The sequence below is a fragment of the Sciurus vulgaris genome (genome assembly GCF_902686455.1).
Source record: "Sciurus vulgaris genome assembly, chromosome: 9".
NCBI lineage: Eukaryota > Metazoa > Chordata > Mammalia > Rodentia > Sciuridae > Sciurus > Sciurus vulgaris.
Window position 1 is genome coordinate 80,928,217 of NC_136469.1, and position 24,562 is coordinate 80,952,778.

The 24,562-nt window shown below is 36.1% G+C and overlaps 1 protein-coding gene across 1 annotated transcript; it reads left to right on the forward strand.

The window, feature by feature from the left end:
* Nucleotides 1-3,002: 3,002 nt before the first annotated feature.
* Nucleotides 3,003-4,040, forward strand: LOC306669815 (cytoplasmic polyadenylated homeobox-like protein 2; the record flags this gene model as incomplete). Its single annotated transcript, XM_079153968.1, has 1 exon — nucleotides 3,003-4,040. One exon carries the CDS (start codon nucleotides 3,003-3,005, stop codon nucleotides 4,038-4,040), a length of 1,038 nt encoding a protein of 345 aa, XP_079010094.1.
* Nucleotides 4,041-24,562: the final 20,522 nt, after the last annotated feature.

The following is a 24,562-nucleotide window of genomic DNA, read 5'->3' on the forward strand; positions in this document are numbered from 1 at the left end:
AAATGCACATATACACATATACATTGGTAAATACATATGCACATATACATTGGTAAATAAAAATAACTTCAATAAAAATTTCTTTGAAAGGATACCATTTAAAAATAAGTGTGTGGTTCAGGCTGTTTTCTAAATAGGACGCTGACTGCTTAGGTACTGAGAGTTGTAATTTAATCTGGTCAATCTATCCTATGATCCTGCAGATAAAAACTTGATTGTATGAACAAGGGGAATTAGAGGAAGGTTAAGCATCTACTGTGAACTACACACAGTATTAAGGGTTTAATATGTGCTATCTCTCTTAATCCTTACAACAACCATTACCTATCATTATCTCCAGTTTACTGTTAGGAAACAAAGCCTATATTGTATTTGTTAGTCTAAAGTCATCACTTGATTTCTTGGGATTAATTAATGACTTTTATTATTATTTATCCTTTTCAGTGTCCACCATCCATTTTTATCTTTTGGATTTATTTTCCAGTATACACTTCCAAGTTACTATCTAGCCCTTAGTGTTGTGCTGATGGCGTCATTAATTTCATTTCTACCTTTCTCTGAATGAGATGATCATCAAAAATCAATCATCAACTTAAAAGTCTTTTTCCCTTTTGAAATTAATTGTCATTTATCTGAATAGGAAATGTTTAAGTTTGAGAATTCCAGTTTCCTCAAAGATTTTTGCTATAACAGTATGCCAGTACATCTTCTGTGACCTGTCTCTTTAGTCATATGTTTAATCGAAGCTCTCTCTGAAGACTGTATATCAAAAACCCATTTTAGGGTTACTCACCAAGTGTCCTGTATTCTAATCTTAACGTTGCACAAAAAAATTTTAAAAATCTAAAAATTCTTTCAAATCTAAAGATTAAAATAAAAAAAACTTACATAAAGAGTAAAACATTCTCATGTGTTTATACAGTGAAAGGCATTAGAATTACAAATTTTGGTTTAATGTTTTAGAGTCAGCCTGTTTGAACTAACTGATTAAAATGTAGCCTCCAGTGTTTTTTGTTTTGGGGTTTTTGGGTTTATGTGTGTGGGCAGAATGGAGGTACTAGGGAATGGACTCAGGGACACTCTACCAACTGAGCTCCCTAACTCCATTTTTTATTTAGTTTCGTTTTTGCTTTTGTGTAGGTTGTTTTTTTTTTTTTTTGGGGGGGGCGTTGTTTTGTTTTGTTTTGTTTTGAAATCGGGTCTCACTAAATTGCAGGCTGGCCTTGAACTTGCAACTCTCCTCAGCCTTCAGAGTAGTGGGAATTAGGGGTTTCAAGATGGCGGACAAGAGGATGGCTGCATTTCATGTTGCTCCAGGACTCAGGATTCAAAAGAGGAGATATTGAGAGACTTGGGACCAACTCAAAGCAGCCGGGTGAGTCTCTCCCGTTGGGGAGGCATCCCAGATGGGGCGGTAGTCCTGGAATGCAGGGAACTTGGTGAAGTAGAGTTGCCCAACGAGACACCCCTCCCCCCACTGGAGCAGTGAACTCTGACAACTGGGAGCATTGTAGAGGAGGCCGCTCAGCACAGTGCTTAGACTCGGAGCAACCACTGGGGCTCCAGGCAGCTGCCCAGAGGAGGAGCTGCGCAGCGAGCTGTTTGGACTCAGAGCGATTGCTCCTGAACACCGGGGGGAGGGGGCTGCCCAGAGGAGGAGGAGTGTGGTGGGTCGCTTGGACTTGGAGCAGCCGCACCAGAGCTCTGGGCAGCTGCCCAGAGGAGGCGTGTGGCGGGTCGCTTGGACTCAGAGTGACTGCTCCTAAACACCTGGGGGGCTGCGCGGAGGAGGAGGAGGAATGGGACGAGTCACTTGGACTTGAAGTGACTGCCCAGGGCTACAGGCAGTTGGCGGGAGGAGGAGGCACGCAGTGAGTTGCTTGGACTCCTAGTGACCGCACTGGAACACCAGGCGGCTGTCTGGAGGAAGAGGCATGCGGCAGGTTGCTGGGACTCGGAGCGACTGTATGGGGCTCCAGGTGGCTGCTCACAGGAGGGGCTGCATAGTCAGGCGATTGGGTGCAGAGCAGGGTCCAAGGACCTAGGAGTCTTCTTGGTGGAAGAGCCACACAGAGACACGCTTAGGGGCGGAGCAAAGGTTCCAGGACTGCGGGCAGATTCTCTGAGGAGAGGCAGCCTAAGGAGACTCGTCTGCGAAGGGTGAGGCTCCCAGGCCCAGGAGGTAGGCCCGGGCCCCTGGGAACATTGCAGAGGAAGGCAGCCCAGCCCAGGCGGTAGTTGTAGATTGAGGAGAACCTGTAGGAGGGGAACTGACCAATGAGACCTCCCCACCAGGTGAGTCTTCCCTGCCAGGTGAGGTTTTCCCACAAGGATGATAAAACCAGAGACACGGGCCCAAACAGGCCTTGCTTCAGCCCACAGCCTAGTTCCCCTTTGGATGACCATTGGTCAACAAGTGGAGGCATCTCTGCCCACTAGCAGGGAATATAGCCCACCTGAAGGCCACCACCCTTAGAGAGGCAACTTCCTTGTGGAGCACTGCATTATCAACTTCCTCCAAGACTTCAGCCTACTGAAGGCTAAGGGGGGATATATATAGAAATCTTCAGGGACATTGTAAGTCAGTAGAGGAAATCTGCAATATCTCAGCGGTCCACTGATACCTGAACAATATGAGAAAACAAGGGAAGAAAATGCCCCAAACAAATCTAGATGTTACATCAACAAAATCCAATGACAGCATGGCAGAAGAAATGACAGAAAAGGAGTTCAGAATGTACATAATTAAAATGATCAGGGAAGCAAATGATGAGATGAAACAGCAAATGCAGGCATTGAATGATGAGATGAAAGAGCAAATGCAGGCACTAAATGATCGCACCAATCGACAGTTAAAAGAGCAAATACAGGAAGCAAAAGATCATTTCGATAAAGAGTTAGAGATATTGAAAAAAAACCAAACTGAAATCCTTGAAATGAAGTAAACAATAACCGAATTAAGAACTCCATAGAGGAGGATGACTGAGGAGCAGAGGATCAACATGGCTTCCAAAGCACCTTCAGTGGAAGATAGTCCTAAGGAAGAAGGAGGAAGAAAACATGAAAGAGGAAAAGGAAAACCTCGGCACGGAATTACAAAACATGATTTGGAGATACTTAATCAATCATTTGAACAGAATCCCTACCCAGAGTTTGCAACCAGGGAGGAGCTGGCCAACCAAATGCATTGCTACATCTCTGTGATAAATAATTTTTTCCAAAATAAAAGAGCCAGACTACAACCTAGAGAAAAACAGAAAATGTTTGTCACCAGGAGACAACAGGAATCCCCTGTCCAAGCTCATCCTGTTGTGGGCACCCAGGTTGCCCAGATGCAATCTCTCATCAGTGCCACTGCACAGCCCTCTTGCCCCCAGGAGGCTCCACTGGGAAGAGCTGGCTACTTTTCTATGGAGACACAGGGACTTGCTAACAAAGAGAATGGGTCATATGACTCTGTGGTTGCAGGCAGTGCAATTAAATCCAGTTTGGGTTTGGAGTGTCAGTGGGATACAGGGAGAGGATCTTCTCCCAGCTTCAGACCCGTCATGTATAGCCATCCTACATTGTCGCTGCAGAGTTTTGAGAGGGCCACTTTCTCAACAGAGGAAAGCCAGCATAGCAGTCCCTTGTGTTGGCCCTATGTTGACAGTGAGCAGGGAAAGATGCAGCAGCAGGAGGAGCAGGAGCTCCCCTGTCAGTATTGGCTGGATGAAGGAAAGCAGGAGAACGACTGGGGATATTATCTTCACCAGCTGCCACAGCCCCAGTATTACCAAAAGATGCTCCTATTTCAGGACCCATTTCTAGTGCTCCAGAAGCAGGGGGTCTTAGAGCATCAGGGGCCCTCCCTCCTCCAACAGCAGGAAGCAGGTTGTGAAGGCAATGGAGAGGCCCTGAGCTCTCAGGGGCAGTGTACATCTCCCACACAAATGGTGGTCAGTTCTCTGCAAGAGCCTCTTGGTCAAGATGGACAGCAAAGTGCTCCAGAGCAGCCCAACCCAGCAGCTGTGGGAAGAGGGGTTTGCAGAGGTCACTGACTGGGCTAATATTTTAACTGGAGGACATGGAATCAGTTTTTAGAGAGCTATAGTGTGATATCATTCTATTATCATCCACTGGTTCAGGGAAAAGAACTCTCTGGAACATGTACATGAATTGATCACTTTAGGAAGCCTCCATGAAAAAAGCAAAGAAAAAAAACCCAATTAAATAAAAAATAACAAAAGTACCTTCAAATTCTTTGTACAACCCCACCCTCCACTAACACACACACGCACGCGCACACACATACATGCACACACATATTCCTGAATTGTCAGCATCTTCTGCTGGGCCAGCTCTACCCACCAGTGGTATATGCATGACTGTGCATCATCCAGTGCCCTGGAGAAAGGTGGTCTTATGCAGGTGGTACCAGACCAATCAGCAGAGGCAGCACTGGCCAAAGTGAAACCAGTGTGTGCTTCAGATAGATGCTTCCTGCACAGCCCTGACTCAGACATTGTCTCCCCTTGCGGGAAGATCCTCCAAGATGCCTTTGTATGGAGGGATACACAGGCTGCTGTCCTCCTCTATTGACCAGGACAGCATCTTCGGCCACAGCATCATGTGCCAGGACAATGTGGACTCTGAAATTTGTCAATGTCATTGGTGTCAAAATGGATTTGATGGTGTGGAAGCCCTTAAAAAAAAAAAAAAAAAGTAAATAAATAAAAAAGAAATAAAAACAAATAAACCAAAAACTAAAACTAAAACAAAAAACAAAAAACACCAAAAACCCAAAACCAAAACCAAAATCAAGGGCATTATGAAGGAAACCATCTCAACCAGGATTGCCTGCAAGAAATCACAAGATTCTGCCAGAATTCAGCCTTCTAAGAAAAGACTTCTACAGGGATGTCTGCCCAGCAACTGTCTGTCTAACTTTGGACTGGCATATCCCTTCTTATTGACCATTGTTGCAAAGACATGTTGTTTGGAAATATCTGTTGTCATTCTTTCTACTTTTCCCTTTAAAAATCTTCCCCAGCCCTAAACTCTCTGTGCTCACAGTGGATATGCCTGAAGTTTACTGGGGCAGGCATCTGCCTATTGCATGGTCAATCTGTTTCCAATTAACATTTTGAGGGAATCTGTGTCTGACTGTAATTTAGATGGACACCTCCAGTCACCTAAAGGCACAGGGCTACCTGAGTTTCTCCTGAAGGCAGCACTTCCAGTGGAGTCACAGCTCCTGCTACTGCAGTCTCAAAGTCCCACCTACACAGCTCTGCAGGCACAGGCCTCAACACACTGGGGGCACCATTCACACAGTGCCAGTGGAAAAGCTGAGCAATGCTTCCTGAATTCCTGCTGCACTCCTGGGAAATTTTGTGTGCAAGCAGGCCAAGGCTCAGCACTCTGTCAACTCTTTCCATTTTTTCTAGCAATGTGTAGTGACAAAGCATTGTACACTGGTTGCAATCATTTAAGCAACAGCAGGACCTGGAGAGAAAGCTTGCACTTGTGGTTATTGCACTTTGCCCACACTCGTGTAACCTTGTGAAGAGTCTGATATGCTGTATTTGTGATGGGTCTCATACTTGTTTGTGAAATTAGGATAGACTATACTTATTAAATTGTCCAATAAAGCATATTTTGTATGGGAAAAAAAAAAGAACTCCATAGAAAGCATAACCAATAGGATAGAACACCTGGAAGACAGAACTTCAGATATGGAAGACAAAATATTTAACCTTGAAAACAAAGTTGACCAAACAGAGAAGATGGTAAGAAATCATGAACAGAATCTCCAACAACAATGGGATATCATGAAAAGGCCAAATTTAAGAATTATTGGGATTGAGGAAGGCCTAGAGAAACAAGCCAAAGGAATGAACAATTTATTCAATGAAATAATATCAGAAAATTTCCCAAATCTGAAGAATGAAATGGAAAATCAAGTTCAAGAGACTTATAGGACTCCAAATATACAAAATTACAATAGACCCACACCAAGGCACATTATTATGAAAATACCTAACATACAAAATAAAGACAGAATTTTAAAGGCTGTGAGAGAAAAGAATCAAATTACATTCAGGGGGAAACCAATACGGATATCAGCAGATTTTTCAATCCAGACCCTAAAAGCTAGAAGGGCCTGGAACAACATTTTTCAAGCCCTGAAAGAAAATGGATGCCAACCAAGAATCTTGTACCCAGCAAAACTTACCTTCAAATTTGACAATGAAATAAAATCCTTCCATGATAAACAAAAGCTAAAAGAATTTACAAAAAGAAAGCCAGCATTACAGAACATTCTCAGCAAAATATTCCATGAGGAAGAGATGAAAAACAAAGAAGCAAATCAGCAAAGGGAGGAATTATCCTAAAGGAATTGTCAAATAAAGGAGGAAGCAAGTCATGTCAAAAAATAAATAAATAAATAAAATAAAATAAATGAACCAAATGACCGGGAATACAAATCATATCTCAATAATAACCCTGAATGTTAATGGCCTGAATTCATCAATCAAAAGACATAGACTGGCAGATTGGATTCAAAAGAAAGATCCAACAATATGGTGCCTGGAAGAGACTAATCTCATAGAAAGAGATACCCACAGACTAAAGGTGAAAGGATGGGAAAAAACATACCATGCACACAGACTCAGCAAAAAGCTGGGTATCCATCCTCATTTCAGATAATGTGGACTTCAAGCCAAAGTTAGTCAGAAGGGATAAAGAAGGACATTTCATACTGCTTAAGGGAAGCATAAATCAGCAAGACATAACAATCATAAACATCTATGCCCCAAACAGTGGCTCATCCGTGTATGTCAAACAAATCCTTCTCAATTTCAGAAACCAAATAGACCACAACACAATAATACTAGGTGATTTTAACACACCTCTCTCACCACTGGACAGATCTTCCAAACAAGAGCGGAACAAAGAAACCATAGAGATCAATAACACAGTCAATAATTTAGACTTAACAGACATTTATAGAATATACCATCCAACCAAGAGCGAATACACTTTCTTCTCAGCAGCACATGGATCCTTCTCTAAAATAGACCATATATTATGCCACAAAGCTAATGTTAGCAAATACAAGAAGATAGAGACACTACCTTGTATTCTATCAAATCATAATGGATTGAAGTTAGAAATAAATGAAAGAGTAAAAAACAGAAACTACTCCAACACCTGAAGATTAAACAATATGCTATTATATGATGAATGGATAACAGAAGATATTAGGAAGGAAATTAAAAAATTCTTAGAGGTAAATGAGAACAAAGAAACAACATATCAAAATCTCTGGGACACTATGAAAGCAGTACTTAGAGGAAAATTTATTTCATGGAGCGCATTCAATAAAAGAAGTAAAACTCAACAAATAAACGACCTAACACTACAGCTCAAAGCCCTAGAAAAAGAAGAACAGACCAACACCAAAAGTAGTAGAAGACAGGAAATAGTTAAACTCAGAGCTGAAATCAACGAAATTGAAACAAAAGAAACAATACAAAAAACTCACAAAAAAAATAGTTGGTTCTTCGAAAAAATAAACAAAATTGATAAACCTTTAGCCACATTAACAAAGAGAAGACAAGAGAAAACCCAAATCACTAAAATTCGGAATGAACAAGGAAATATCACAACAGACATGATTGAAATACAAAACATAATTAGAAGCTATTTTGAAAACCTATACTCCAACAAAATAGAAAATTTCGAAGACATCAACAGGTTTCTAGAGACATGAATTGCCTAAACTGAACGAGGAGGAGGACATACACAATTTAAATAGACCAATTTCAAGTAATGAAATAGAAGATGTCATCAATCTCACAAAAGAGGTGAAAGACCTCTACAATGAGAACTGAAGAACACTAAAGAAATAAATTAAAGAAAATCTTAGAAGATGGAAAGATCTCCCATCTTCTTGGATAGGAAGAATTAGTATTGTCAAAATGGCCCTACTGCCAAAAGTGCTATACAGATTCAATGCAATTCCAATTAACATCCCAATGACGTACCTTACAGAAATAGAGCAAGCAATTATGAAATTTATCTTGAAGAATAAGAAACCCAGAGTAGCTAAACAAATCCTTAGCAGAAAGAGCGAAGCAGGGAGTATCACAATACCAGATCTTCAACTGTACTACAAAGCAATAGTAACAAAAATGGCATGGTATTGGTACCAAAATAGAAAGGTAGATCAATGGAAGAAAAAGTAGGGCCAGATCTTCAACATGTTGGCCTAGGACCAGACTTCCTCAACAGGACTCCCATAGCACAGGAAATAAAAGCAAGAATCAATAACTGGAATAGATTCAAACTAAAAAGCTTTCTCTCAGCAAAGGAAACTATCAGCAGTGTGAAAAAAGAGCCTACAAAGTGGGAGAAAATCTTTGCCAATCATACTTCAGATAGAGCACTAATCTCTAGAATCTATAAAGAACTCAAAAACTCTACACCAAGAATGCAAATAATCCAGTCGACAAATGGGCTAAGGAAATGAACAGACACTTCACAGAAGAAGATCTACAAGCAGTCAACAAACATATGAAAAAATGTTCACCATCTTTAGTAATAAGAGAAATGCAAATCAAAACCACCCTAAGACTCCATCTCACCCCAATTAGAATGGCGATTATCAAGAATACAGGCAACAACAGGTGTTGGCGAGGATGTGGGGAGAAAGGTACACTCATAGATTGCTGGTGGGGCTGCAAATTAGTGCAGCCACTCTGGAAAGCAGTGTGGAGATTCCTTAGAAAACTTGGAATGGAACCACCATTTGACCCAGCTATCCCACTCCTTGGCCTATACCCAAAGGACTTAAAATCAGCACACTACAGAGATACAGCCACATCAATGTTCATAGCTGCTCAAATCACAATAGCCAGATTGTGGAATCAACCTAGATGTCCTTCAATTGATGAATGGATAAAGAAACTGTGGTGTATATATATATATATATATATATATATATATATATATATATATATATATATATACACACACACACAATGGAATATTACTCAGCCATAAAGAATGATAAAATTATGGCATTTGCAGGTAAATGGATGAAATTGGAGAATATCATGCTAAGTGAGATAAGCCAATCTCAAAAAACCATAGGACGAATGATATCGCTTATAAGTGGATGATGACACATAATGGGGGTGGGAGGGGTTAGTGTTAGGGTTAGAGTTAGGGTTAGGGAGGGGGGCAAGAATGGAGGAAGGAAGGACTGTATAGAGGGAAAAGAGTGGTGGAAGGGATGGGGGGAAGGGAAAAAATAACAGAATGAATCAAACAACATTACCCTATGTAAATTTATGCCTTACGCCATGTACAAACAGAGAAACAACATGTATCCCATTTGTTTACAATAAAAAAAAAAAAAGGAATAGCTGGAATTACACCATGCTTGACAGCTCCAACTTTATATTGCCAATCAATTGCTAATCTTTCATCTCCAGCTATTCTTCTGCCTTTTACATAAGAAAGGGAGGGGAAATGTTTTTTTGTCATGAAGATTTTAGCTAAAAAGAAATCACATTTTTGTTAAAGTTTTACACTATCACTGAAAACAGAACTCTGTCAAATCAAATCATCAACTTTTTCTGAACATTAATCCTTTGTGGATTTGTAGAATAGTGATGGAAAGAATAAATATGTAAGCATAAGTGACTGTAAAATATTATTACCAAATAACAAATTCAGACTTATATAAGAAGAGACTTTATATAGAAGAAAAAGACTATTTTAATTAGGAGAATATTCCAATCTCAGAAATCTTCAAGCATCCCAAAATCAAACCAAAATACCTTTTATTTGATAGAGATAGAAGCAGTGTTGGGGTTGAATGCATGGTCCCAAAAGATAAGATAGCATCCTAATCCCCAGGACTCAGAATCTGACCTTTTGGAAATACAGAAAAATAAAATGAGGTCCTACTGGATAGACTGGTCCCTTAATCCAATATGTCTGGTGTTCTCAGAAGACTACATGAAGGCAGGAGGAAGAATGCCATGCAAAGATGGAGGCAGAGGATGGAATGATGCAACTGTGAACCGGGACTGTAAAAGTTGATGGCCACCACCAGAAGCTGGGAAGAGATATTCCACCAAGGGTCTCCTGGGAAGGGTGGGCCTGCTGACATCTTGCTTTCAGACTTCTAGTCTCCACACCTATGAGAGAATTCACTGGTATTGTTTTAAGCCATCCCGTTTATGGTAACTTGTTAGACAGGCCGAGGAACCAATCACAAAATGGAGGCAATACTTGGCATAAATATTTAAGGAGAAGTTGGGCAATCCAGGGGGAATGACCAGTAAGGTCTGATAGGAAAAGGGCCTTGCAGTGATAAGCTGGTCCTCAGAAAATGCTGTAAGGAGCAGCTTGGAAATAAGCAGAGTTCATTGATAGGAGATAAAATTAAAGTTTAGTCAAGTCAAAGCAGAAGGTAAGAAATGAGCAATTATGAATGCTTCATCAGTTTGAAATTAATTTTATTTTAATTTCAATGGGAAAATAATTAAGTGGAACTGACAAGTTTGATGAAATTCAGATGCTTGCCCACAACAAACATTTAAAATTCCAAAAATTTATTGAAAGTAGAGAATATTATGTGTGAGGTCAGATTTTGTTTTGTTTTGTAACTGCAGAATTTAATATTAGTATCTCTTAACTGCACGCTGGGAGAGATGTGATTCCTAGAAGCCCAAGTGTTTGTTAGGTGTATTATTAGTTTTACATTGTTGATTTTTATACTTTGTATATAATTCCTACGATTCTTCACAAGTTTATTGACCACAAGGTATACATCCCTGAAATACTTATTTTCATCCATATTTTGACTGGCTAAATTTTTCACAATTTTTTTTTTCAATTTTAATCATAGGTTACTCTCCTAAGTTTAAACATTCTTGATAATATTTATTTTTTAATGCTTAAAATTGAAGGACAACTTCGCTAGGTATAAAGCTCTTGAGACATACTTTCTTTTTCTGAAAACATTGCAGGTGTTGCTTCTTGGTATTCTGTCATTGAGCACTAAGTGGAGTCTCAGCACAATCACATTTATTTCCCATGTCTACATATGCTTTATAACTTCCCAGCAGCCATGATGTCATTCAGATTTTTTCTTTATTGTCCTAGTCTACTAAATTTACCAAAATATAATTTAGTATTAAACATTACTGGGGTACTGCTTGTCATTTTGATCTGCATATTCTTTTTTTTTCTCAAGATACTTGTTATTTACTTAATTTTATTTATTACCATTTGTTTTCTTCTTTTAGAACAGCAGTCACGCATTTGTTGGATATTTGTTGGATATCTATAAATGCTATTTTATTTTTACTATCAACTTTAAAGCAATTCTCATGTTTTTGTTCTTTTCTTTTTCAAGTGACTTTTTTTCTAAGTCAATTATTTTATATCCCTAACATTATTTTACTCACATTTACATTAGTTCATGGTGGTTCTAATACAGCTTTCCTGTACTCTTATTCATTTTTGTCTTCCATTGCTATTTAAGCTCTACTTGATAATTTTCAGCTTCCTTTTGTTGTTGCTTATACTTCATTTGCTTCATTTGTGTTGAATATGCCATTCCTTATTCTCTGCCTCCACCTCCTCCTCCTCCTCCTCCTCCTTCTTCCTCTTCTTCTTTGCATATTTATGATTATTAGTCATCTTTAAAGGAATGTGATGAGTTACTTTCTAGAGTTTACTAAGCATTGTGACCAGGAGGTAGTTGTGGAATAAATGGCAGTTTCAAAGGACTCTATTGAGTTTTGTTGTTTTCAATACACTTCCCAAAGTATTTTCTTATGCTTTGGGAACATTTTCCCTCTGTGTTCCCATAGATTTACAGAAATCTTAACTCTATTGCAACCTCGTTTTCACTATTTCTTCTCTCCCTTTCATTCTGTTCTACTTCCGGCTCTGGCAAATTTTATACTCACCCTTCTTTGCTTATCAAAGTTCAATCTCAGATCAGGGGTTGCAAATGCAAATGCCTACAAGGTCCAGATATATAGATATTATAAGTAAGTAACAAGCTTATAATAAGCCAATTCACTTTTTACACACAAAAATATGTTCTCCAGCTGCGGCGGCCGCAGGTTCCAGAGCGGGTCTGTGCAGCCGCGGGCGTGCCGGGCACTGCAGCCAGTTCCTGGCCCCCAACTTGCGGTTGGCGCTGCTGTCTTGCCTGGGCCTGGCCCCAAAGGCAAGGAAAAGCAGCTGCCTGCCGGGAAGGCCCCGACAGAGTGGAATTTACCTGAAGCTGCCGGCAAACACAGGTTCCAAGAAGGTTTGCGAGGGCTTCGCGTGTTCCAAGAACTGCCTGTGCGCCCTCAACCTGCTCTACACGAGTCAACTTCTGGTGGTTGGTTGGAACAATACAGCAAGTGCTCCCGAAATGACATCCAGAGAAATTTAAACTGCTGTGGGTTCCGAAGTTTTAACCGAAATGACACCTGTCTGGCTAGCTGTGTTCAAAGTGGCCATGAGTGTTCTCTGTGTGCTTCAATAATACGAGAATATGCTGGAGAAGTTTTGAGATTTGTGGGTGGCATTGGCCTTTTTTTCAGTTTTACAGAGATCCTGGCTGACCTACAGATACAGGAACCAGAAAGATGTTTGTGCTAACCCTAGTGCATTCATTCCATGAGGAAAGAAGGAAAATCTTTCATGTTCTGATTGTATTCACTTTCTCTAAATTTAAGTTAAGCTAGTTTGTCCATTTAACAAAAGAAACAGTATCTGGAAAATTACATTATCAACAGGGGAATTATATATTTTTTTTCTTATGTTTCTGTAGATGTTTCTCTTTTTCTATTGCTGAACAAAGACTGAAATCTGTGGTCTCCTCTGGCCCTCAGTGGTAACTGTAATCTACTGTGCTCAGTGTCTGGCACTGTCCACCATGGCCTTTCCTAGCATTTTTACCTGCAGAAAACTTTGTATGACACTACTGTGTTGATCATATTGTGAAACTAAATACACATCTCACTGGAATAGTTGTATGTAGCACTGTGCAATGTAGATAGTTCCTACTGGAAGGAGTTGAAGTTTATTAAAGCCAGAAAGTAAGAGATTCTATTATGTTCAGTTCAATAGGGAAATCTAAATTCCCAATTTTTTTTTTTTTTTTTTTTTGTCTTTTTAGGAAAGATGTGTTGTGGTCAAAAGTGTTAATATAAAAGTGATAATTTAGTTCTAGTAGTCTTTCATGATGACACCAATGTATTCTAGAAATAGCTATGTCTTTAGGGAATTGTGCTTTAGTTTTTGACTTTTACATGTAAGTGCAAAGGAGAAGTGGTCTCATGAAATGTTTAATATAGAATGTTTGTCTTCAGCTTTCAAAAACAGAATGAGTTTGAATAATTCAGAACATATCTGTATAATCTTGATATTCTTTTTTAATAATTTGAAGTCCAAAAAACTGCATTTTTAAACAAGTTACTATTGATGCTTTGGTCCATGTAGCAAAAAGATATTTGATTATCTTAAAAATTGTTAAAATAACTTTTTCATGAAATTTCTCAGTATTGTAACAGCAACTTGTCAAATCAAAGCATATTTGAGTGTGATATTTCCCATAATTTGAACTTATGGTATTGTAGTCTTGTATATTATGTTAAAAATTAAAAGATGGAAACCTTAAAAAAATTATACTGTTCTCATTTTTCTTCCTCAAGCTTTACTAAAAACAACAGCTATAAAAGATAAAACACATACATACAAAAAAACCCACAAAAGCCAAAAGTAAAGTAAAAATATAAAAAAATAGAGATAATGCACTGATCTCAATGAAATAAGGCAGCTACATAATGATAAACCATAAACCAACTATGTAACTCATCTGCTCAATGTTGAGATGTCTTCGAAGTAGTCATCCAAAAGACATAATTGTCTGACTTCAAGCAGAACACATTTCTTCCCTAAACATAAGTCTCTTAATCTTGAAAGGCACATCTAATAATCCATACATGTATATCTGTAACTTAATTCTCAGTGCTTACTCTTTCGGTAATATACATAGTTACATTCACCTCTTTGGAACAGCACATTTCCTTTATCTTAAGGTAGGGAGAGTGAGCTATACCACGCTGCATTAATCCTACTTATCTTTGCAAAGTTTTTCCATGCACTATCCCCTCGTACAGCAGGTGAAAATTTGCAAGTCTCAGAGCTTTCCTCATGTGTCAACACATCAAAGGTGGATTATGTATGCTCTCTGACAAATTGGAAAGAACAAACAAACATAACCTTTTCTCTCCACTTTGAGTGATGTGTTATTAATTCAGAGTAACAATACTGGTTTCTAATGTCTATCTGATAATTTTGTGGCAATTATGATATTTTTAAGTGGTATAGCCTCTGAATTATTTGTCAACTAATTCAATTTGTTTTCTAGACAAAGTTTGCAAAATATGAGAGCCATAAGTATATCTTATTATAATAAATAAAAAATTTTTAAAATAATGTAAATGCCCAGAAATATTGAGGTATTCTAGTGTTACATAGTAATTCAAAATATTACCAAAACATTTAATAAAATTCTTAATTTTCAAGATACAATCATCTAAAGAAAGAAAATGAATAGAAAATTTTATCTATTGTATCTCAACTTTAGAAAGAATACATAATATACGGTGTAAAAGAACTGACAGGAAGTATGCAACCTGTTAATTGGGATTATCTCTAGGTAATGAAATTATGGAGAATCTTTAATTTTCTTCATTATGTTTTCATTGAATCTTCTAAGTTGTCTCCATTAGATATGAGTTTTAAAATATTAAAATAAACTTCTATAAACACTGGCCTATAGATGAAAATAGTCCTTGGTAATGAAAAGATCTGGAATGACTATCTTAATGTCATTAATGTCATAAATGGAAATTATCAAGGTCAAAGCAGGAATAAATTTATTCCATATTTTTCCAAGATGACAATGACTCCTGAGCCTCTTTTTAAACACATCACATAACCAATCACTTGGTTATTTTATTGGACTAGAAGAATTTTCAGTGTCAGCATAAAGAGATGTCTGCCATCCTTGATTTTGAAAACTAAAAATGGAAAATAAAAGTATTAAATAATCAAAAAATTGTAGTTTTCTTAAGGTTAGCACTTCTCTATTATGTTTACTCTTTCAGTATGTTGATTAAAATATGCTGAAATAAACTCTTGAATGCTCTTATAGTCTCCAACATTTAAATGCTATTAATAGTTATAATATATATGGTGTATCTGATGTACTTTTGAAATGAAAATCATATTATACAATTCAGTCTTGATTTAATGAAAGAATTAGAATTGTTTAATACAATATGGTCTCTAGTGAACAAAGAACAATTAAGAGAGAAATAATTTTATTCTTAAAGTGTCACAGAATGCCAAATATTGACAACATGTTAAAATGATTGCATCTCCAACTTTCATAGTTGGAATTTAACTTAATAATGTTATTGCATTTCCAGGTTTTAGGTGAAGAATTGTGTGGGTTCAAATTGAAGCATTATCAACTCTTACAATTCAATGACTAGATAAAATTGTAGATGTGATTAAGGAGAAAAGTTAACACCCTTGTGAGTTTCTACTTACTACTGTACCTGATATCAGTCAGAATTAGTTATACTTCCAAAATCTCTCTGAAAATTATTTGATTAGTTTTCCAAAATAAATTCTTTAAACATCAAATTATATTTTTCAATATAGCATCTAAGCTATTTTTCCAGTAGATAAGCCACCCTTTAATAATGATTGTTTTATTGCTAAGCTGCTTTTCAAAACTCTTTTGAAGCTTTTCACTGTTAAAACTATATGATAGATCTATATTTGATTCCAGCATGAATTTTTCTCCAGGGAGAGCCTATACCTTAAAAGCATGCTGGTAAGATTCCAAGACTCTTGTTCTCATTCAGAAACAAAGGTGAGGTCAGTAAGAGAACCTCAACCCATTCAGCATTAGGGTCTTTTGTCAGCTATCACCAACAGCAGGGTTTATGACAAATGAGGAGCCAGGCTTCCAGCTGAATTTCAGTTTAGTTATTTTTGTTTTAATGTATGTGTGAATCAATTAATCCTGTCATAGAAGGGCATCGTAAACTGTGTGCCAGAGTTAATGAGTCAGACATTATCACATCATTACACCAGCTGGCATAATGTAGCATGTGTTGTTTGTCATAATATACACTGCCATGCTTAACAACCATTAATTGTTTACACGAGCAGTCATATTTTTCTTCAAAGAACCTTCAGCGACTGGTTAATATTTTGAAGGCTTTTTAAGTGAATAACTATTGCAAGGAAAAGATATTCTCATTAAAATAGCCTACAATGTAAGAAACAATAACAAGGGGAAGACATTTGGAAGATAAAGAATGACTGGAGGATCTTTTCAAAGAAAATTCTGTTGCTGCGGAACCAACCAAATCATAACTATTTCAACAACCACCAGCAATGAACTCTTAAATAAATGGAAAGATACTGTCTTAAGAAAAAGTTTGTGAGGTGGAATTCACTACTGATATATTTTTTGGAGGATTCATGAGGCTTCTACCCAGAATACATGTGTTATCACTAGGACTTCCTGAGAGAAGATATAATCATGGATTTATAATTTTCTAAATTCATCATAAAGAGCCTGGCTGTTGTGGTTCTCTTGGCTGATGAAAGGAAGCATGTGGCCATCACAGCCCAAAGTTATAGTTTACCAGCTTTCTGTGGATTGGTTTCAGGCGACTTCTGCACAATTTCATTGGCCATATGGCTTTCCGCAGCCAAACACTGACACCATGAGTTCATGTAAAGTTTCCAAGAATCAGAACAGTAAATCATGGTAACCATTATCCACTTTAACTCATTGTTTATTTTCTCAGTGGAGTCAGCAATGTATAAATTAGCCCAAAAGATTTAATAAAAACACAAATTCAATACAGACACGAACAATTTTATAAACTACAGCGAGTTAGATATCAAACTGAATACAAGTAAATAATATAGTTAAGAAATTAAACAATGTATATGATGAAAAAACTTAGTACATATATGAAAGCACTTTGCAAAGTGTAAACACTGCTATAGGGCTATAGAGTGCTACTATAGTTATTGCAACAATAGTATTTCAGGTTTTTTTTTTTGTTGTTGGTGGTGGTGGTAGTGTAGAACAGAAAAATTGACATTTGGGAAGAATTATTTCTGAGTTTCGTCCTCAGGAAAGATATTTTAAATTTTTTAATCTTCATGAAGTTAGCCTTGGAATTAGGCTCTATAAAATACGTCATATTTTTATAAATGCAAACACACACATGGCTTATCTTTGCATTCCAAATTAATGAAGTGAGTTTTTTGCTATTGTCTATAGCAAAAAAACTATTTAATCCTCATTTATACACAGTTTTTAGTGACAAGACATACTTAAAACGAAGAAACAAAAGTCAATATACACTCATCTATGATCCATTTGATTGGAGAAGTTTTTTCTTAAAGTTTAAGGCACATAATAATTACCTATGATAGTTATTTAAAAACATATTCCCAAAGATTCTGATTCAATTGGTATCAATTAAGTATGTGGAAGCCATTTTACATATTACATTTTAATACTTTCCCATATTATTTTGGTAAAAATAAAGGAACTATAGTAAGTTTGAATTGATCAGCACCATAGAACTTCAAAAACATATTGTCTAAAAAAAGCATGTGACTTAGAAGTATTAAAATATTTCAAAACACTACTCATATTTTTAAAATCTGCTTTAATGGGAAATTTTGGTGCCCCAGTGCAGCAAAAATATAAGAAGTAAAAAGTATACACATTTACCTTATATAATTTGATGATCCAGAATTGGAAATGTGGATGCTCCAGTGGCGCAATCGGTTAGCGAGCCGTACTTAGATGGCAGAATTGGAAATGTTAGACTGCCTTGGAAGTGAAGCAAAAAAGGCTCAAAACTCTTGCCTTGAGGCCTTTCTGTGTCCTGTTCCTCTTCCTGGAATATTCTTTACTTTGGTCTTCTGAGTGACTGGTTTCCAGTCTCAGATTCAATGTCCTCTCCTCAGGGACCTTTTTAACCTTATAACTTAAAATAACTCCTTTCTATCTATTCAATCTTGAATACCTAGTTCTTGGCTCTCACCACACATCTCAGGTTAGATTGTGTGTTTTTGCTTTTTTCTCTTGTCTCAATTGTTGATTTCTCCATATACTGTTCCAAGTTCAAATTGGATGAGAACCACATCTGTAGAGGGACAACAAAAATTTCTTGTATGAATTGGCTAGTTGAATCTACTTCTTTTCTATTAATATGCAACTATCCAAATCCCTGTTTTTCTTTCTATTTCAAGTGTTAGGGATATCCTACATGGCCAAATTTTACAAAGTAAACATAATGCAAAGGTAATAACATTTTTGAAAGGCGCTTCAAATGATTAAATTGTATGTAAATAACAAAGAAGTTCAAAAGAGAAGTCACTTTGCACACTGTTAACATCACACATTGTATGGTACCAATCTAGTAACATATTTTTTTCTTGTTTACAAATAAGATACTTTACAGTCAAAACTTGAAACTGTACATTAACTTTGAGGTTTATAGCAGTTTAAATAGAAGCTATCAAAGCTGACCAAATAGAAAGGTTAACATTGTACTTGGGGTGAAAAAAAGTAAAATTCATTGCTTTTATTATCAATTGGTTGAAGGGTACTGATTGCCTAGCCACTTCCCACAGAATACTTCTCTGCGGACGTTGCATAATATTAACATATGCCCAATGCTAGGGTATTAACACCCCCGTGACCTTGACTCAATTTCTCTGAACTAGGGTGGTGAGTCAGATTAGAAATATTAAAGGTACAAGGAATTTAAGAAATAAAGACAAGCCATGGAAATAAGTGAAAAGTGGGTGCATGGTGGAATGATCCAGCTCTGATGGAGATTGGATCTAACAATAAAAGGGAGCCCACAGGCCTTATTTAAATGGTAGGAATGCCCATGGGATTCAGAATGAAGAAATTCTTGAGGAAAACAGGATGAAGAAGACAAAAACAACTTGGTTGGGGCTTAGCAGGTTATGCCCACCTCCTACTTTGGGGCTGCTGCGATTGAACCTAGGGCTGTCTGAACCAATGAGCAGGGTGCAACATAAATGAGAAGTCTGAAATCAGTGGGATTTCACTGAGAGTTCTCAGAAAAGCAACTGGGCTGCCTTGAGATGGCTCAAACAAACCCATAATTCATTCAGGTCCCTCAACACTAGGTGTATGTCACTCATGAGATTGCTGCTCATATATTGCCTTTCTAAAATTAGACAAATCAGGCATGTCACACAGATAAACACATGAGCATATGTAAAAGAAATCTAAGAAGCTGGAATAAGGAGAAGGAAGGAGGGAGGGAGTTAGAAAGGGAGGAAAAAGATGAGGAAGGATGAAGGAAGAAATAAGAAAGGTTTATTCTAGAAATATGTTAAATCTATAAGAAAAATAACTACATTAGTAAATCATGCCCCTTAGAATTTTGAGAACTAGTAAATTTAAAAAATTGCTATTCAATTCTACAAAAAAAAGAATAATGTCAATGAATCTGATGTCTTTCTATTTATGTATATGGATTAAAAAAAACTCTAGTTTTACTATTCAAATTTAGTCATCACATATTCAAGTAATTACTGTAATCACTATAATTTTTCTTTAGACACTTTCCATAATTATTCCTACAAATGTTTATGAAAATAATTGTGTATAACTCTTTGCAAATCATTACTGTTGGAAAGATGGTTAAAGTTGATCTGAGCTGGATTAAAATCTGTTTAATGGGCATAATTCTCAAAATCCCAAATTAAAAATGGTAGAAGTGGTTTGTAGAGTCCTACCCAATATTATTGCTTCTTTCTTTATGAATCCCACATTTGTTAACAGACTTAATAATATCCTCTGAAAGAATACCCAGCTTTATTAATGGTGTATCCATTTACTCAAATAAGAATGTGAAGTAGGGCAATGAGAGGTGGGCAGGAGGCTAGAATCTCATGCACCCACCAAGCACATACCTTTCTGTGGCTAAGCTACCATGGTTAGCACATGGCTTTTCAACTCATCATTTGTGAACCTTGGAATTTCCAATACACTCATAAAGTTATCCTTCCTTGATTTTAAACTATAAAAAAGTCAATACCAGGAAATGATCCTCCTTCAATTTCTTTTTTTAAATGAAGAAGTAGAAAAAGTTTCTGTCATTCTTAATTACAAAAATCACAAGTCACAACATAGCCTGTAATCTTAAACTGTCTCAAAATTACCATAGAATTCTTTCAATGTCTGATGGATCTTTATGGTTTCAATTTCTAATTATCAAAGCCTCATATTATATCTTCTAGGTAGATAACTTTGTTTTCAGGCCTATTTCCAGTTTAAATTTATTAGTCAAGTCTGCTGATTGCCAAATTGTGATTTTTATAACAGAAGGATACTGTATCTCATTAAGTGTGAAACTAAAGTCATCCAAACAACAACACTGAAATCATCTCCATCCAAACACACCCTGACTTCAGATCTTTGCATTCTCAGTTCCTGGCCTGGAACAGGGCTCCTTCCTCATCTCTTCCTTGATCAAATACTATCCTCTCGACTTTAGATTATGTAGGAAATGAGAGGGAGGAGGGTATGAAAAATCATGGAATGAGACAGACATCATTACCCTATGTACATGTATGACTACAGGAATGGTATCAATCTACATCATGTACACCCACAGAAACGAAAAGATGTACCCCATTTGTGTACAATGAATCAAAATGCAGTCTGTAAAAAATTAAAAAATAATAAATAATTTAAAAAATATTATCCTCTCAATAAGGCCTTTGCAGAGCATGGTAATTAAAATTGCAAACTCTCCATCCCCTTTCCCTGCATTATTTGTTCTCCATGGCATTTCTTATTTTCTGATGTTTTATATATTTCATTTATGTTTCTTAATTATCTGTCTCCTCCCACTGAAGCACAAACTTCCTGTAGGCAGGCAGTTTTGTCCTGTTTGGGTGGCTGCTATTTTCTTATTGAATGAATACATGGAGAAAATAAATGAAGGAAAGGATGAACAAAAATAGCCAGCAAGCAAAATCACACCTTTTAACAAGAAAATATAAATGTCTGTGAGAGTCGTACATCACAAGTGATTGTGTGTTATGTTAGAGTCAAAAAGCAATAATACAAATACATTTTGGTATGTGAACTGGTTAACACAGTTTTCAAAAAAGAACAGATATCTGAAAATTATAGTTGACAAATTTAGATGCAAAAAAGGTAAAAAGTATAATTTGCATTTATTATATGAAATTAATCAGACCTGTTACAGACTTTTATTTAAGATTGAAAAAGGTATATATGCTAAATACCAATATCTCACTGAATAAAGACGTATTATTAAACTTTGATATATATAAATTAGCATTTTGCTAAAATTTACTGTACATTTAGTATTTCTCAAGAAGTTGGCTGCTTGCACATTTAGCAATGTCAAAATACTCTTACTGTCCATACATATGTAGGTAGTTGGAATTGTCACTATTTATAGGGAAAATTCTTTAATTCTGATATATCATCAGTGCTATACTCTCTAACTGTAAACTTTTATTAACTTAAGTTTCACCATCAACAATTTAGTATCTACACAAATACTGATGCATATTTTTTTCATAAATATTCTTTTGGCCCTTTTATGTGTTTTGTCTTATTATTTTCCAAAAAGAGGTATGTTTAAAAATATGAACCAGAGTTCATTAAACAAATTAGGAGAATGAAAAGCAGACCCATAGAGGAAAAGAAAGTCAAAAATCTTTATTGACATTTCACAAAAAACCTGAAAACATGTGGAAAACTGTTCAACTTTATTAGTCACCAGTAAAACAAACATTAAAATAACAATATGATACCACTACACACATAACCAGAATGTTAATAAAAAAAGACTTTAATAGCAAGTGCTGTAAGCATGTAAAACAATCAATACTCTCCTACACTGCTGGTGGGAGTTTAAATTTGTATAAAAACTTTGAAAACTGTTCCATAGTATCCACTAAAGCTGAACATATGCATACCCATGACAGCTATCCACTCCTAGGTATATATCAATTAGAAATAGATTCATACATATGTTCATAAAAATACACTGCTAGAATGTTCATAGCAACATTATTTCATAGCAACACTATTTATAATGTCTGACACTACAAACTATCCAAAAGTCCATCAAAAATAGAATAAATTTTTTAAATTGTCATGTCTTCATACAATGGAGTCTTATACTACAACAAAATTAAAAGAGCTAAAACTGAATACAACCATGGTGTTAACTCTCACAAACATAAATTTGATTGAAAAAAAATAATATATAAAAGTACATATTATTATATTTACATAAAATATACAAAACTAATTTATGCTATTAGAAATCAAGATGGTACTTAATTTTGGTGGCAGAGTGTATGTATCAAATAGGAATATAAGGAAGGAGATGTGGATAAGTTTATTTGGTTGTGTTTATTTATGGTTATCTCCTGAAAATTCATAGAGTTGTACCCCCACAACATAGGCAATTATCTGTAGTAAATTTTACATTATTAAAGTTCTAATATCTCTATTGTCAGAGGAGGTAAAACATAACCCAGCTACCCTGAATGTTCACGTTTAGTAACACTTCATGGTGATCACCAATATGCCCCCAACACCACACTTTAAAGTGGGGTGAATAGACTTCTGCCTATGTGGCAAAAGAACACTTATTAAGGCTACAGATAAAAAGGTTAAAGGTGACACCAATGCTTATTTCACGGGTGTGCCACCTGTGCAGTCACATGGGGTCTGTGTTAAAAGGGCTCTATGCTTGCTTTAATGCTCTGTGGACATCATCTTGAAATTCTTAATATTTTTTAAAAAGGATGTACATTTTCATTTCCCTGAATCCTGCAAATTATGTGACAGTTCTGAGTAACTCATTTGCCATTATTACATATCTGATATGCTCTCCATGTTTAGACATTAAGAAGCAATAAACTTATAATAGGATGTAGTTTGGATGGAAAATAAGAAAAGCCCAGAAATTCAGTAAACAGTGATTTATCTGTATGGATATTCAAGTAAAAGCACAAAAATGAATCAATAGTAGAACCATATTACTGGAATAAGTAACAAAATTATTATTAGGAAACTATTATTAAGTACTTACTGTAAATATGATAGGCAATCAGGCCAAACATTATTTCACATCCCCCCTACTGCACAATTCTATGATAGAATTCAATAATTTCCCATTAATTTATCTTAGTACATCATAAAGGCATTTTTGCATGAAACATTCCTCTTGGAATATTGAAAATATGAGTTATGGGTATGAATTCATTGAATTGCACAAGATTCATTTATTTATCCATTCATTCATCCTTCTTTTCATCTATTCATTCTCCCAACAATCTACCCACTCATTCCACTGGTACCACAAAGAATGAAAAATTCAATCAAGCTGGAACTCCACCATAAAGGACATAAAGTATATCTATAAATAAATGTCAGACAAGATAGAAAATATGCCCTACGAGATGTATTTAGTCAGGAAATTTGGAAGAAAAGTAATTACTTCAGGTCAAAAGAAAATCAGAAATGACTTTATAGATTTGAAAAGTATTTCTATATTGGGATTTGAAAAGTAGATAGAATTTGAGTATGCACAGGTTCTAGAAGATTTTTTTTCTTGTTCTCTGTTTCTTGAATACTTACACAAGAATTGTTTGCTCTAGGAAATTTCCCTGAATTCTTCTTTGCCTATGATCATAGGTAGAATTAAATATAAAATGAGATAATTTTAGGGACAAAAATATAAAGAACCTGTAAATGCACATTATGAATCTAATAAAATTAAAGTTTAATACAGGTCAGCTACTTGAGACCTTCCCCCAAATTCTTTGATTTTAAAATACAGAATTGTTAAAACATAGACTCTAGAAATTCAGGACTGGCTGGATTTGAATTCCAACTCAATTCTCAACAGCTGAACAAACTGGGGTACGTTATTTAATATCTTAGGCCTCTTTCTTCACTTGTAAAAAAGAGGATAATGACATATTTATTCTTATATATTTGTTGTGAGGATTAAATAAGTTAACATATTTTACATGCTACATATGATATTATACTATTAATGCCTAACCTATAATCAGACTATGCATTGTTTGATTTTAGGGACAGGGACACTAGTAAGGATCCTTTCCTTAAAACATGGTTTCCCTTCCTTCTTGTCTTAGTATCTACTATAATAGATTCTTATTTTTTCTTTATCTTAAATCTTTATCTTTTTAAGGTAAATATATAGTTTAAGCCTGCGGGAAAGGTTATTTTTGATTCATCTTCATGCTTCCCTATCTTCTCCAATTCCTATTATATTTAATCATTTTTCCCTTATACACTACCTTGAACAAAACAGCTAATATGATCATGTTAAAAATGGAGTTTGTTAACTACTTATGTTACCATGCTCAAACT